The sequence below is a fragment of the Pelecanus crispus genome, chromosome 5 (assembly GCF_030463565.1).
Source record: "Pelecanus crispus isolate bPelCri1 chromosome 5, bPelCri1.pri, whole genome shotgun sequence".
NCBI lineage: Eukaryota > Metazoa > Chordata > Aves > Pelecaniformes > Pelecanidae > Pelecanus > Pelecanus crispus.
The window spans coordinates 73,790,474-73,806,894 of record NC_134647.1 but is presented as its reverse complement, the minus strand read 5'-3'; the positions used below and the strand labels follow the sequence as shown (position 1 = coordinate 73,806,894).

The window sequence follows — 16,421 nt, the reverse complement described above, 5'->3', positions numbered from 1 at the left end:
TCACTTTTCCTGCCGCTGCCGAATGCTTCTGTCAAGACCCGCTTTTAGTTTCTCTTAACTTGTACCTTAGAGTAGTCTGATTCTGCCTTAGCTCTTCTCTCGCCAAAAGCTGTGACCGGGAACTGCCCAACCAGAAGTACAATATGATCATGCGGGTTTTGTGAGATGAGGCCTGGACTGGAGGGTCAGCATCCATTCTGGCTGTTAAATCAGTTCTTCACTTTACAGGTTTGGTGTCTTGTGTTGCGTCCCTGGGATGATAATGCCGGCAATGAGAAAGCCAAGTGCAGGCATGGATGTGTGTGTGGAGTGGAGAGAAAGGAGGGAATGCTTTCCTTAGGCAAAGGGCAAAGTATTTAGTCTTTATTCCTTATTTTATTGCTTAAAACTGATTGCGCTGGACATAGAAACAATGTTTGTGTGTGTGTAAGAACATGTGTAATTTGAGTGTAAAAGTAAATTCTTGGCTTAGTTTGTGTTACCTGTTACTAAATATATGCAGGATCAGGACCTTTCTATATAAAGCAGATTACTGAAGTATGTTATAGTAGGTTGTCCAAGATGCAAGATTTAATTTCGTTTTCTGGTGTTGGTTCAGTGTTCTGTAACATTTTCATTTCTCACATAACCTTGTACAGTTTTTATTAATCATTACTTTTTTATTGTTTACACATGAAAGCTTCTCTGATAGACAGTGTTTATTTAAATGGTATTTCAGTGAGTAGTAAAATTAGCAGTAACAGTTTTGCTAGGTTTTTCCTTCTATCTACTATATTTCTTCTGAGCTTATGCAGCATAAAAAGTAGCTGTTACCAATCAGCTCACAGCGATAATGAAAAAATATAAATGTTATCAATCTTAGCTTGATGTATTTTGCAGTGCTGTGGCAGCAGATACCTTTCTGAACACTTTTCCTCGGGTGAAGGCACTGTTAGCTCCAAATGTATTCACACATTTATCCCACTTAACTGTGTAAACTTAGTGAGGTGTTATTGGTGATTTTTTTGTGTTAAGTTAATTATATTTTGTTTACCCTTCAATAGCATGCTGTGAGGAGCACGGCAATGTAACTCGCAAGCTCTTGACAGGACTGATGAATGGCCAGAGATAGAGATATTGGCAGGCTGCTCTCTAGTGCTCTGTCTAGAATTGTTTTCCTAAATAATTCAGGGGGTTGAAATTTGATGAAATCATTTCCATTTGAAGAATGAATGGAAGGGGTAAATGAATGAAGACTCCAGTAATGGAGCAGTTGTGTTTATACTGTTGGACAGACGAGACGGCATCCCTTGTCGTTGTCCCTGCGCAAATTCTTTGCATGAGGTTGTGATTCAGCTTTGCGCAAGCGATTACTTCCGTAGTGCCTGGCTCTCTTGCCGGGTGTGTGGCACCCTGCCGAAGCCAGCTCTCTCCTCCCCCCCGCCTCCCCACATGCTGACAGCTGGCTCCTCTGGCTCGCTGTTCTGGAGGAGCCCGCTCCAGTGATGGGGCTCTGTGAATTAGTGAGCGATCGTGTATTTTCAGGAGGGAGTGCTTAACACGAAAGACCATAGACAAATACATGGCTGACGGATGATGAGTAGTACTTAGAGGGGACTGAGTGACAACATGACATCAGTAGGGCGGCAACCTGTGGTTAGTTGAGATGGTAGGCAGGAAAGGTGCAACTGGTTTGCCACTAGATAAGACCATCTGTGGTTTTACCTTTTTTGAAGAGTTACCCTTCTGGAAAGATGCTGATACTGTACATATTACGTGTGGTAGTCTGGGGGGGGTGGTGGTGGTGTGTGTGCACGCGTATACTCAGCTACACTCCTTCATTTTTCCAGAAAGATGGTCTTTTTTTACCCCCATGTAGCATGCAACCGATGAACCTAGTATCATGCAAATGTCATGTGGGAACAGTGAATATTTATGATACCATAAATCTGCCATTCTTTCTTAATGGCAGCTGCCTACAAAAACTTTGCAGTAATGGATCTGCTCTCAGGGACTCCTTGTTCTTTGACATACCAAGCGTAACAGAAATGGCTTTCTGGTGTAGGTGTAATTATGTGCAACCACTAAGTAAGTGTCTGTATTACTGCTGTGTCCGTGTTTTATGATTTGTTTTCGAGGTTGTATAGCAGCTAGAGTAGCCAAAAGTATTAGGTTGATATTTCAGAATAGTTCTTTTTCCTTTTCCTTTCTTTCTGCTCACATAGAGAGTACATACAACCTAAACTTGGGTGAGAATATTTGTCTGGCATATGAGTGCAAAATTACTGAAGAGAACAATTGCCTTTAAAAACTGGGGGGTGGTGGGGAACAAACCGATCTATCACCAGCTGTGATACACAGGTTTCTCACTGAAAATGAAAATGTTTTGCAATAAAAACACAGCTGTATTTGATCTTGCTCATATAAATGTGCAGGCACCTTTTGCCTCAGCCCTGCGTCTCCCTCCATCCATTTTTTCATGCCTGCCTCTTAAATGTAGTGCTGTTTTGAGCTGTGCAAGCTGGAGCCAGAAAACGTGGAGCTGTATTGCACACATGTATAATGTAGCACACAGCTCAGGGCAAAGGAGAACTTTTTTACTGCTCATTTTTTAAATCACTGTAACTATAATTTAAAACTGCGTGAGTAAGGAATATTTGTTTGGATTACAGTTTCTTAAAACGTAGCTCTTGAGATATTTGATTAGATCTTATACTCAATATGGCACATTGAGTATAAGATCTAATGTTGTCTAACATCTGTTGTTAATACAGACTGTCACCTTGAAATAAATTAATAGATACTCATGGGATATCCAGAAAAAAATGTGTGGTTAGAAGCATCGCTACTACTTTGAAAGGAATAGCGTAATAATTTATGAACATCATGGTATCTCCATATAAACGGAAACAGCGTCGTTTGAATTTGAATGATGAAAATTATACTTCATAATGGAAGTTCTAAGGCATGCAATTAATTTTACGAGACCAAGAAAAAACCTGCCTCAGAGGATATTGATTTAAAAGCATTTGAATGGACTTACATTGTAGTCCAGAGACACTATGGGAAATCCAAGTTAGATTTCCAAGGAGGAAGCGGGAGTGCTGTGCTCCTTAGGAAGGTTGGGCTGGGTGAGGCTGGTACTTGGAGTAATCATCCCAGGCTGAAACAGGTCGGAGCCCACGCATGCACATACTGCCTTGTCTGCTTTGCTGAGAGGTTGGGTCTGGTTCTGCTCCCGCTGGCAACATGGCGTTGCATTTGTATGAACAAGATCTGCACCGTAGAAGACTTGAGATAATCTTTTCCCAGGGGAAAGTGAGCGGTGCATGCTGCTTGGAAAAGTAGTGCTCTGAGAATAGCTTGGCCCTCTTTACACAGTTGTATTTTTGTGAATGCAGAATATCTTTGTCTCTCTAGCAGCCTCTACGCACCCTTTTCACCTCCTTGGTTCTTTGCAGCTGCTGTGTCTATCTGCTTAACCCAAAGTTTCGGTAGCAGCCAGTGAGTTGCTTTTCTATCTGATGATTTTTAGAGGTCCTCTCCACTGAGGTCTGCCTCGCTAGTGCATATTTTTGTCATTTTCTGACCCCCTCCAGTGTAAGGACCTCAAGAAGTTTATCTTTCCGTTTGTGGCATGGCACTGTGCACTGAATGCCTTTAGTCTTGTTTTTGCTAATCATCCTCCTCTTGTTTAAATTAGTTAAATACATTAAAAAAGAAGGTTACTTCTCAAAGTAGCGGTGGCCAAGTTTTGAATACCGAGTCTACTTCATTAAGCTGCTCATCTTCGATTTTTGCATGCTTCAGTTAGCATGCAGCTTTGTGCTTGCAAATGTAATTCATATATTTGCTGTGGACTTAGGTGCCCTTTTGTGAAAAACCATGATCGTGGCTTCATGTAAGACTATGAATTTGATTAAAATATAAAAACCAATTTGCTTAATATACCTTAAATAGATGTAGTTGGGTTTTTTTTTCTAAATATGACTTCATATTTTGATTTTTTTCATCTCCACCCTAAAGCATACATGCATTCTGTAATGTAACTCACTGGTAGCTCAGCCCTTGCACCTCACCAGAGGTAAAACCTCTGCTGTGCCAGTCTCTTGAAGATAGATACGGGTGGCTACTGCTGCCAGTACAGAGCTGTGTGTGTTAGCTTTGGATGTGGCAAATCACACGCCTGTTTGGAAGTCCCCTAGTACAGTCCCCGTTGTGTTTGCCAGGCCGGCATCATTCATCTGAGTGCTGGCTTGTCTGGGAATTAAACTGCACTGGGTCCCAGGTGCTGGGAAAGCTCCCTTTGATTAGAAGTAGTGTGTTATGAATTGTGTCACAGGTTGGAAGATTAATGAATAATTGTTAAACTGCTCAAAGCACTTTAAAGTGTTGTGTAATGCTGAGAGATAACACTGAAAGTAGAGAATAGTATGTAGAATTTCATGTCTAAAAAGCCCTTATAGATTATATACTTTAGAAGGAAATGACAAACTAAAGCTATCGTAACAGTACTGTAGTTTATATTACGGTGATTATACAGTTTTCAAAGTAAATATTTAAAATGCAGTTGTTGGCATTGATACATTAATTTAGGTTAACTGCTGTTCTTTCCCATATCCTTCGTGAGTTTTTGTTGTTGATGAGTGAACTTTCTTCATTATTTTATTAATACTGGAGACATCAGTAATCATGGCACTGTGGTTAATAAATACAAACTGGGAGATTAGACAAAAGTGCTTTAAATTGTTTTGCAAATTAACAGGCACTGTTTATGTTGGAGTTCTCTTATGACTTTAATCTTGCTGTGGGCACAAAAGAGGATTAAACTATTTACTAGATGGCTGGAGTTACTTGATTTCCCCCACCCCCCACGAGGACCCCAAATCCAAACTGTGACTGACAAATTAGAAGCGTGTACTTCCACTAAAAGCTGTGAGGAGATACTTTATGCTGTGATTTGCTTGTGATACATATAAATTCATTCTGAAATTAAACTTTGTTGTGTGCTTTGTCATAAGAACTGAGTGGATTACCCAGTTTGAAATTTTAAATTGCAAGTAAACCTGAATTGTTACCGAGTGCCTCCAGGAAATATATAATGTGCTGTTTGCGTGGTGCACTGCATAGCAGAACTTGGCTTTTCCAAGGAGTTTTCTTGTCCTTCAGTTTGAGATCAGTGGGGTTTTTTCTGAGATGAGAAGCAGGTGGATTGTTCCAGTTTTGGATCTGAGGTTGGCTGTGGATTTCCAAGACCTCTTTTGAAATGTGGCTCGCTCTTTTTTTCAGATTTCAATATTGGTCTTTAACACAGACCCTAAGACCATAAAATTACGTATCTTGAGAAACAAGAAAGAAAACCTTTAGTATTGCAATGGAAGAAATAGAAATGGTCATTTAAATAGGGAATGACCAAGAAGAAAACTTGGAAATTTACATCCCAAAACACATAGAATTCACCCCAATGATCTGATAGCGACGGCGAGCACTGCACAGACAAGCAGCAAGCATGCTTCACTTCCCTGCAAGTGCTTGCTGGCCCCCAAGACTAGCAGAGGTGGAGAACTCCGGAGGGGTGCACGGGTTTTCTCCCCAGTGCTGTAGCTGCTGCTGTTTGCCAGGAAGCCTCAGAATCCTGGGTGATGTTTTATACCTCGTGTGCTGCAATAAATAGGCCAAAACCTGGTCTAGGGCACTCTGCATTGAAACTCCAGAGAGAATCAAGCAGGGATTAATTTGAAATACGATAGCTGCCACTTTAATGGACTCGTTGGAGCACAGCACTTCTAATGTTTTATTTTTGTGCAGTTACATACGGATATTTTGCACTCGTCATACAAACGCACACCATCTGCCTCAGGTTGGGGAGAACATCCCCCCTAGCAAGGATGCTGTGCGCGTTCATTTTTAAGGTTTTGCCCACTTTCTTAAAGCCCTGTTCGGAATAAGATGCTGGAGGAGCCTGAAGAATTTACGTATCCCTTTTCCATTTGGGAATTACTACATTCCTGACTATAATACTGTGTGCACCGCTTTCTTTACTGCCACCATCCCAATGTGGATTCTGGGTTTAACCCAAAGCTTTCTGTACCGATATTTGTGTCCTTATTGAGGATGCTAATGCAAAAGGAGGTCTGTTGGAAGAGGACTGTAAGGTTGGATTATAATGATACTTAGCACAGTGTTTTCCACGTGAAATGTTAATACATTATGTTTTAAATCTTATTTCTGTTCTGATGTAACACTTTAAAATTAAACCATTCTTAATGTAATTACCACTTCAGCTTTAATACTTTTTTATTATTTTTTGCATAAAACTCATTTTAATTGGAGTAACAAGTATTGCATGTTTTATGAAACACCTTCATTGAAAGTCTTGGATCCTTTCCATTCGGGTCCCTGCAGACCCATCCAGTTTGAAAATACACTGCTTTATCCTCTCCTTAATTACAGTACTTGGAGCAACTCTCTGTTAACTGTTTTTTAAGTTCCACCGGATAATGAGTCTACCAGAACTAGAGAGCGTACAACAGAAAACTGTTCACAGGAGGAAGCTTGCTGTTGCTTAGCTACCTATCTTTTAAATTTGGAATCTAGCCCTTAAGCTGCTGAATGTATTTGTTCATGACACGTTGTACCATTTTATATGTGCATTTCACCTATGTGTTACTGCTATTATTGTAGGGATAAAGAGGGCGTTTATAATGGGGTTGTATTGTGGCGTAGATCACAAAACCTAAATACGTCTGTTACATAAGCACTAGTGGGTATACTAAGTCCTTAGGTGGGTACTACAACAATGAAATTCAGAATAACTTGAGCCAAAAGAGCTACTGCCTCTGCTCTTACAGATCAGTCGCAAATATCAGAAAGTGGTGCATAATTTGTAAGTACTGCAGCTAACCTGTAGTCTTTTAATAGTACACATTCTCACATCAATTTAGGCATAATAAAGATACATAATTAATTGCAAAGTAACATACTGCAACACTGAACATTTTTTTTTGTCCATGTAGTGTTTTCTCACAAGTGAGAAAATGCCTGACTTTCACAGAAATTTGCTGGAATAAGACCCTGAACTAGGCAGTGTTCATAGGATAAATACTGATTTTTTTTTTTTTTTTTTTTTTTAGGAATCTGGGAAAAACATTCTATTCACTAATGCTTTCTGATCAGTCCTAAAATTGATATAAAGGGACCTAGGGATTGCTTATGGCCACAGAACTGGTATAAGCATAGAAAGAAATTCTGTCTTTTCTAAACCTTCTTCCAGTACATGGGTCTAAAAAGGAAACTTCTTCATTTGCTATTAAAGTGATTCTTTCTTACTTTGATAGTTTTTCCCATTAGGAGGCATGTCTGTGACTCTTCCCCACCTGCCTGCACAAAATAGTCAAAGCAGCTTCTGCAGCGCAGTTGAGGCTCACACGTGTTTATAGAAGGGCATCCCCGCCTTGGCCTCTGTCTCCATTATGCAAGACCGCTGACGTAGCTGTGACAGCTCGGAGCGATGCCGTGCTTCCTCGCTGACAGAGGCACACCGGCGGTGCCCGTGGTAGCGACGCAGCTCTGCCAAGGGGAAAGAGTTGTTGAGTCTGGCTTTACAACGGTGAGAGCCGGCCTATGTTACAAGTGCAATTCGCTGACATAATTTATGGTAATGGTGACTCCATCTTACATGTCGATGGGTTTGATTGACAGGTGCAAAATGCAGCTTTTTGTAAAGGAACTTAAGTGCTGTTTGCTGCTTAGCTGAGATGCCCAGCTGGACTAAGATTTGTTATTGAAGTTTTCTACGTTATATTTGTTATGATTTTAGAAGGATGAACTTGTCAATTCAAAAGCTAATTGCATGTTTAATTCAGCGATGAACTTTCTTGGGAATCTGTGATCAAGTTAATTTAAAGAACATTACATATTTCAGCTCTTACAGGTATACTTTGTAGGTTTAAACGTGGATCTGTGTAATCCTGTTTTAGGTATTCATAAGATTTTGATGTTTATGCCCCTAGTGGAAAATACTGGCATATTTCAATGTAATTTCGTGCTCAATTAACCTCACTATTGACTTACAGATACACAATAGAGTTGCATCTCTTTGCCCTTTTACTGGGGTTTAGTATTTATGTGTAGATTTCAGTTTCTGGGTCTGTAAATCTTTCTCATTAAGATAATTTATTTTTAAGATTACTAAGTCTGTAGCTCTTGTATAGCCTCATATGTATGTTTTGTTGTGCCTTCGTGTTTTTAATTCTTCACATTTTAACATCGCATCCCATGGCTTTAAACTGACTATATCTATGTCCTTGACTTCCCAGCACGGAGCCATTGCCGTGCTGGCCTCCGTTTGCTTGCGGAATTCCATGGAGGCTTCAGTACGTGGCGTGACAAAATGTAAAACCATACTCATAGATCACCTTATAAATATTTATTCATATAAATTCTTTAAAGAAATTAAATTACGTGTTCTATACAAAATAGGAGAGAGAGGCTTTTAGTGTCACTGACTGCAAATTGAAGTCATTTGTCTAGAAGGGTCAGGTGCCGCTTTGTGGTAAGGAATTTGTCTGAGATCCAAGAAAGGAAAGATTGATAGTACAAAGAGATTGATGAAACGGGCACTGCAATATGCATACGAAGTTACGGGTTAATTAGGAGGATTTAAACAAGAAAGTTCCTTTGTGTGGAGAAGTGTCGTGCGCTGTTTCTTTCAGAAGCGAGGTGTGCTGGCAGCCTTTTTGAACACGCAGAGCTAATTTTCTGAGATGTTTATATGGAGATGGGTGGTTGCGAGTGTCAGCGAGGTGGCAGATTACTAACAGCATGAACACTGCAGCTGATCGGTGCTTCTTAGGAAATTGAGTGGTTTGCATATATAGACACCATCTCCGCTTGTATCTTTGGTTTTGTTGTTGTTGATGTAAATTATAATGCTGTGATTCCTGTATCAGAGTAAAATCATTAATATTTCAGACTGCCAAGTTCTTCGGGTGTCTCAGGTGACATGGCTATTTGCTGTAATTTTTAATTACAAGCATGGTACTTAGTTTTAGCTTCAGGATTTTTCTCTATGTAGCTTAGAAAATGGGAGCCTCAGCAAACATTGTTTTCTTGTTGATAAGAAAGCTGTTTTGAAAGAACAGACGCTGCAAACTGTTCCTTATTGCATTACAGTTCACTAGCCACCTGGTACATTTAGTCGAGAACAACAAGCTTCCAATGCAGATTCACGCAGAAATGGAAACTGTACCATCTTTTGTAATAGTATTCACATGGCAGAAAGAGAATTTTAAATTTGACTTAAATGCAACAAAACCAAAATACTCTCTGTACCCGTTGTGTCTCGTTCTGTACAAGGACAAAGTAATGCAAATCTTTCAGCAAGGCAGGAGTAAAAAGCTCAGCAAGCATTCAGTATTTATTATTGTAATAGTAAATCATCTCTGTCTGCCTAGAAGATCTGTAAAACATACCTGCTGAGGGCAAGAGTAGGCACAGGCATGACAGACCAAGTATACTTCTAAATACTTTAATTCTGATATTTTGTTACGATAGTCTTAACTAAAATTCTGCACTCATATAGCTTCACCTTATTCTTAGCCTCAGAGACAGATCTTGGGGCACATAGCAGCTCTTATCTTCTACAATCCATTTCTCACTGAATATGGAGTATCTGAAATTTTTTTAAATATGAGGAGGAAGAGGACAGACAAGTTTTATCTTGTGTTACTGCTAAGTGTGAGATAGAAAAGGCCTTAAATTGCAGTGTATTGCTTTTTACTGAAGATGGAAAAAATTGTTGAAGGGACAGGTATTTGAATTGCAGAATATATTTCTATGTTAAGGAAAGGCAGTTAGACTCAATGAGGCCCCTGGGAAATGTGATTGACATTAAAACCAATCCTATTTTGGTTTATGATACTCCTGTAATAATGAATCGTAGCTTCTTATGTGGTTAAATATCTGTTTATTCACATAATTCTGAGTACAAAAGAAGCTGTAGAAAACATTCCAGGTAGTGGAAAAACACTCTTTTTTTTTCACATTTTCACATGTTAGGAACTGTTTTTCATACTCACAGCATTTTTCTCTTGTATTAAGATGAGACCAGATACGAGAAAATCTATCCAAACAAATGAATTTCAACACGTCCCACAAGGCTGATACGCACCGTCAAAGTGGTGTCTCAGGCACAGTTCTAGTAGCCTTTTTGTGGTAGCTTGAGTAGCAGCTCACCTCCCATCAGCCTTTCCACCACGTCAAGAAGAAAGATGCTTCTACTTTATGAAGAAATACAGCTTACTGGTATCTTTCTCTACTGCACGGATGGGGTTTTTTTCCCCTCAGTTGATAAATACAGTGCCTGTTTAATGTGAAAACTAAGTATGAATTCTTTGTTTTTCTCTTTTTTTTTTCTTTTTTTCAGAAACCAAAACAAAAGGACTGGCATCCTCCCGGAGGATTTATTTTAGGACTCTGGGCATTGATCATCATGGTTTTCTTCAAAACATATGGAATCAAGCACATGAAACACATCTTCTGAATTTGAGCAAGCAAGATGATTGCATTGACTGCTACTTTGGATTCATTGGTGTCATCTGAGTGCTCTGTATGTGTATTGTGGTTGTAGTGACAAACAGTGTTGAGATTTTGCTTCTAAAGGTACTTTTGAAGTCATCTCTTCTGCCCCTTTTTCTGAAAGGAGTCTAACAAATGGATTGAATGTTAGACTTTTAATTTTTTCTTGGTTTAAACATATTTTAATGCTTTTCTGAGCAATTTTTCTTTCTGGTCAAACTTAAAAAAAGAGGAGGGACCTAAACACAGTAACAGAATTTCTGAGGCTGATTGTGAATTGTAAATGGGCAAATTCTTTCCCCCGTACTTCAAAGTAAATCTTAGAAGTAGTCAACCTGTCACCAAAGAACTAGACATTGTGCAGAACGTTATTTAAGATGTCATTTTATCAATAAAAACTTAAGCCACTTGGCAGACTTTGGCATGACATATTGAAAGCTTTCTTCTCAAAAAATAAAAATACTCTAGAATATATTGATTTTTTTCTTACTCTTTTTTCTTCCCTGTTAAATACAACCCTTAGATCAGTCCTTTCACCTTAGGCAGTTTTGAGTCTAGGATTCTATGAGTTGGTGAAAGTGAAACGTATGATATATATGATGGTACATGATGACCTTACTAAATCTACTTCAAAAAATGCCAAAAACCAGTGAAACTACAACTTCAACATGTCCATTAGGAAGTCTTCATAGGTCTTCTATTTTCACTCCGTACAACGTGGAGTTGGATGTTTTCAGGATTCTCAGCGCACTGGATTTTTGCACAGAAGAAAATTGACTCTGGCATCAGGATGAAAAATGTTATAAAATGTACTATTGTATTCAGTAGTTTCTGAGCCCTTGGAAAATGAGCTTTATCGCCTAGGTTTTGTAAATTCTGTTTTGGCATATTGATTTGTTCTTCTTGGACATTTACTGATGAATGTATGCTAAAAGGGTTTTGTCTGTATAATATACGGATATTAGTGAAGAGAAGAGCAAATTTGTGCATGTATAGAAACAAGTCTGTCAGCAAGGAGAAGCTTTTGCAGTATGCTTTTGGGACCTGTTCTCTAGCTTAATCATAATAAAGCTTACATGATGCATACATGGTGTAAATGCTGGATATGTATGTCTAAAAGTTATTAGGAATTACTTGTAATCACATATAATACCAGAGCCAATGTATTTTTCTTAGAGTATGGTATTGAGCGTTTCCATATTGCACAGAACATACAAATTTGAGTGCTTAAGCATTTTTGTTGTCCTTTTTTCTTCTCTTTCAGATTGATTGTGGCATCATAGCCTTGGGTTCAGGGTAGCAAACTTGTCAGAGAGCTGTGTGTGTACACCGACTAGGAGGGCTACAGAGAAGGCAGCCATTGAGGCTTCCAGCTGCTTCTAAGGGCTGATGCCAGAGAACAATAAAAACAGCAGTGTAGTACATCTCTTCAGTATTAAAAGCTTATTTTTTTTTTCCTCCATACATCTTCTAGGCTCAGAGAGGATAAAGGTACAAAATGATCCGTTACCAGGAGGTAAACACTTGCCTGGTACACCCCTACCTCACTGCAAATTTATGGTACTGAGAACTTCCAGTTGTGCTTTTTGGTGAACAGCAGGAATTGTTTTCAGTAGCGTGTGCTAAGCACCAAGAATAGGAATTAATCGGTATTTAAAACAAAAGCATTCCTACACCACTGTCCTTGTAGTTCTGTAAACTGATACTCTGTGATGAATAATACTAGAGATTTCTTCCCAGGTTGCTGATGAGAAGTTTTTGTATAACTGATGCACAGGTATCCCCTGCCAACAACAGTGCAACTTTAATGTGAAAGATGAAAGCTTTGTTTGCTGGAAGCATCTCCCTCAGAGAGGGGGGAGTTGAACGGTCTGAGCAGCGTTCCTAGTGCCAGCTGTCTTCAACAATGCGTTGGGTTTTGGGGTGGCTTTTTTGGATAGCACCCTTCATAAGCAATGACTTTGTATCCAAAATCTGATACAACAGTTATTTTTCTTAAAAAGAGAAACCTTCCCCGCCTCCCCCAGCTATTTCTAATGCTACAATCAACTAAGATCTGTTGTAGACTGTATAGAAGTGCAGAGACACACTACTGAAATGTGTAGACACAATATAGAAATTAATCCTACAGAATTTTGTAGAGGATTTGCTTAGCTTTCATTTTTTTAATCCAGCCCTTGATACTCTTTTTCAATTGTAACGAATATTTTTAATCAAATATTTATTTTATACGCAAGTTTTGTCACGCTTCAAAAAGTGGCTAAAGTGAAGTTGATACAGCTTTGTGCCTTGCTTCAGTTGCAATTACACTTACTCAGACTCCTCAGACCCTATTAAATTTTTCTCTTTCCTTCTTTCAGCCACCTTTTGCAGGAAGTGATAGATAGAAACATCAACAGAACTCAGCTGAATTTTGCAAGTAGCAGAAGATACCAAAGATGCACTCCTTTTAAAATCTTATCTGCTTGGGGAAAAGGAGGCAATTAGGTGGGTTATTAAAATGCAATTTATGAATAGAAGCACTCAGTGAGCGTGCCTGTGAAGGTGATTAAATTGAAGCGAGAACAACAATTTGACTGGAATGCAGCAACCTATGCTTTGGGCATTTCTAACATTTTCATTGCACAAAGTGAGGAGTTACAGATCGTTCTCAGTGTCACCATAAAGTTGCCTGTGCTACTTATGACTCAATATTTTCTATACAGTGGTAACTTTTATTCCTTGAATAGTTACAGTCTGAAAGCAAGTATAGAAATGTCGCGGAATTGTCTGTAAATGTGTTGTGTGTGTTTATTTATTTAAAGTTAGTAATCTTTTCGTTTTCCCTGAGAGCCCTTCAAACTCAGTTTGGAGTCTGGGCTCTGGGAACCAGCCAGGTTGTTCTCGATCACAAACCATTTGTGTTTTTCATGCCAAACAATGTGCTTGTGCAGTATAGATGCTTCCTCTGTTGTGCGCAGATGATCTTTTTAATGGGATCCAGAAAACAAGCCAGATGGCAGTTTCTTGATGTTTGTTTGCATAGGAACTTCTAGAGCAGAATTAAATTTCAGCATTTTGTGAGTCTACAAAGATAGGTCTGTGAACCAAGCATGCCCATGCTTGCAAAATTTTGTACGTTCATGTCTACACCCTGTACTATGTAACTGCATTGACAGGTCTTGCAATGGGTTTCATAGACATTGTTTAGAATACTCATGGATGATAAAAACGTAAGTTGTTTCATTTCAGTTTTTCAGCTGTCTTTCAGGGTCACATATTGAAATGCATTACTATTACAGAACTGAAGAAATGGTAAGTTACCAGTAGGTTTATACTTGCATACACATTCTCTCATGTCTCTGCACTTCATTTGATTTCTGAACTGTCTATGAAATGCTGTATACGTTTGAGAACACTGTTTTGTATGACCATGCCCAAATGTTTATGCAAATTTATCATGCTAAGCTACACTTTTGGAACAGACTGAAAAGTGAGATTCCCACAAAAATCAGTGAAGAAGCCTGAGTAGTGATGAGGTCATCAGCATTTCATTGGCCTATGCCCGCTAAATCTTTTTATATTTATGTGAATATCACCATGAAATGCTGTTGTCTTAGCATAAGCAAAGATCATAAACTGTTCAAAAGTATCTTTACAAATATCATTAGTGAAGTGTATCTCTTCTATGGAGCGGACTCTTTTTTGTCTGTTGTTTTTTCCCCCTAGAAGCTGGTCTCCATTATTGATTACAGAAAAGCAAATGTAATCTGGTTCTAATCCTGTTGCTGAATGTCCGCAGATTGAGCTTGTTTCCATCACTTGTTTCAGCAGTCGGGGACTTCCATTCTCTGGTACCACATCCACAAAAGGTATTGGAAGTGAATGGATCTCATGGTCTAATGTGCCTTAGATGAGCATCATTGCATGCTAAAGCAGGGCTGAGTTGCGCATAGTACTAAATCAGTGATATGTGAAGGAGAAAAGACCAGATTCAGCTGTGAATTTATCATGGGTGAAGAGGATTTGCGAAGTGATGAGGACAGGGAAGTGTTGTACTGTATTCCTCAACATGTACGAGGGATTTGAAGGACTAACTGTCCCACAGACAAGCGAAGTCTGCAGCCTTGGCAATTCTGATACCAACAGCTTGTCATTCAAGGTTTTTTTGAAGCTTGAGAGCTGCTGCTTCTCTTCTTTGATGGATGCATAGAGGGAAGGAATAAAAAGAAGCTTCTGGTCTGAAGACTTACAAAAACTGAGCTAATTACCCCTTCAGTATAGATGGGGAAGTGGGATGCTGCCAGTTGTTGGTAAATAGCTAGATTTGTTCCAGTACTTTGTTGTGTTGTGAACTGAAAAGCTTCTACAAGTTCAAGATTATTTGGACTTGAAAAAAATAGATGAAGTGGAAGGCAGTTCACAAAGTGGGAATGGTGTATCTCACAGTCTGCAGCATTTGGAGAGATGACAACCTTTGTATATGTCACAATGTGGGGACAAAGACTGGGGGCGTCAGAAAATTCAGTGTCCCTGTGTACAGATCTTCCAGCTCTGTCTGTGTCACAGAGCTGTGTGTGACCTGGTAGAATTTTATCATGCTTCCAGACTAATTCACCTTCGGACTGAGGACAAGCATAAAATATGTCACCCATGAGACTAATCTATCCATAAAGTTACGAACTACAGAAAATAGCAGGGTATATAATGAAAGTGTCTTCTCAACCATCACTTCAGCACTTCTGTACAATAATGAGCATAATAGTTTTTGCGTTTTTTTAAGTGGTGAAAGATTTAAAAAAAAAGGGGGGGGGGGGCGGGAAATGTGTTTCTTGTGGAAGATAATATCTTCTGCTGTGTGCACTCTGCTATTATTTCTGCTTTCCCTCTTTCCGTGAACTTTTAAAAATAATATGCTGTAGGGAAATGCATCTTGAAAGCGTTTGTGTTTTATGATGAAAGCTTGTATATGCTGCATAACATACTCTGAAATCAGCATTTCATAGCACTAATTTCACTTGCAAGTTCTTTAAAATGAGTTACTTTTTCTCCCTTAATGAGGACTTTTGCCTGATTTAGTGATTAAATTGATAGTTTTAAGGTTTTAGTTCAAAGTTTATGAAGATGTACATCTATTAATGTTTGATTGTGCTGTGTCGTCTTCCCCATGCAAATTTTGGATTTAACCTTTTTTTTTTCCTCTCTCTTTCTTTTAATGTACATGCACAAAGAACACTGAAGCCTTGTCCAAAACTGAGCCAGTTTTGCTGCTCTGGCCACCAGCGTTACTAGAGATGTGAATTGTATCAGCAGAAGTTATTTTGGCGGCATTGTTTACAGCAATCCATTGAACAAACCAAGCTATGCCAGAAACAGACTGTTTCCATAGTATAACAGCAATGCTGGCAAAGCTCAGCCATAGATGCTCTTTCTTCTGAAGTGACTTCTTTTCATGCTGCTGGCCACTACACAGCTGTGGTGACAGAGCCTATGGGACCAGGCGACTGGGCTGTGGTTTATTTAGGAGATTTGTGGCACGTCACAGCAGTCCCTATGTCAAAGCTGACTAATCCGAAATAGCAAATATATTTCCTTTCTTGTCTGTACAGGGACTTACTGGAATAATGCTGTTATATATTAAATGCTTGGCTTGGTCCACTGGTTTTGCATGTAGTGGGCGTTTTAAGCTTAGGTTCTGTCCTTTATATTCAGTTCCAATATAATGGTACTTACTTTCTTTGTCAAATGCTTTGATATTTACCAAAGAGCAACATCACTAAGCATTAGATACTTCTGTTCTTTTTCTGTTAAGTTACTTGCTTTTTCTGTACTGGTTTTCCTGTCCAGGTTAAGTTTGTAGCTCAAAATATTATGGCTCAAAATTG

General features: G+C 39.0%; 1 protein-coding gene across 1 annotated transcript in view; it reads left to right on the top strand.

The window, feature by feature from the left end:
• PIGK (phosphatidylinositol glycan anchor biosynthesis class K) overlaps positions 1 to 10,620 on the top strand; it is a 71,230-nt gene extending 60,610 nt beyond the window's left edge. Inside the window, exon 11 of the mRNA XM_075711029.1 lies at positions 10,406 to 10,620. Coding sequence (XP_075567144.1) covers positions 10,406 to 10,522 — 117 coding nt within the window. The 3' untranslated portion in view covers positions 10,523 to 10,620. The remainder of the gene's footprint in view (positions 1 to 10,405) is intronic.
• The last annotated feature ends 5,801 nt before the right edge of the window (positions 10,621 to 16,421 follow it).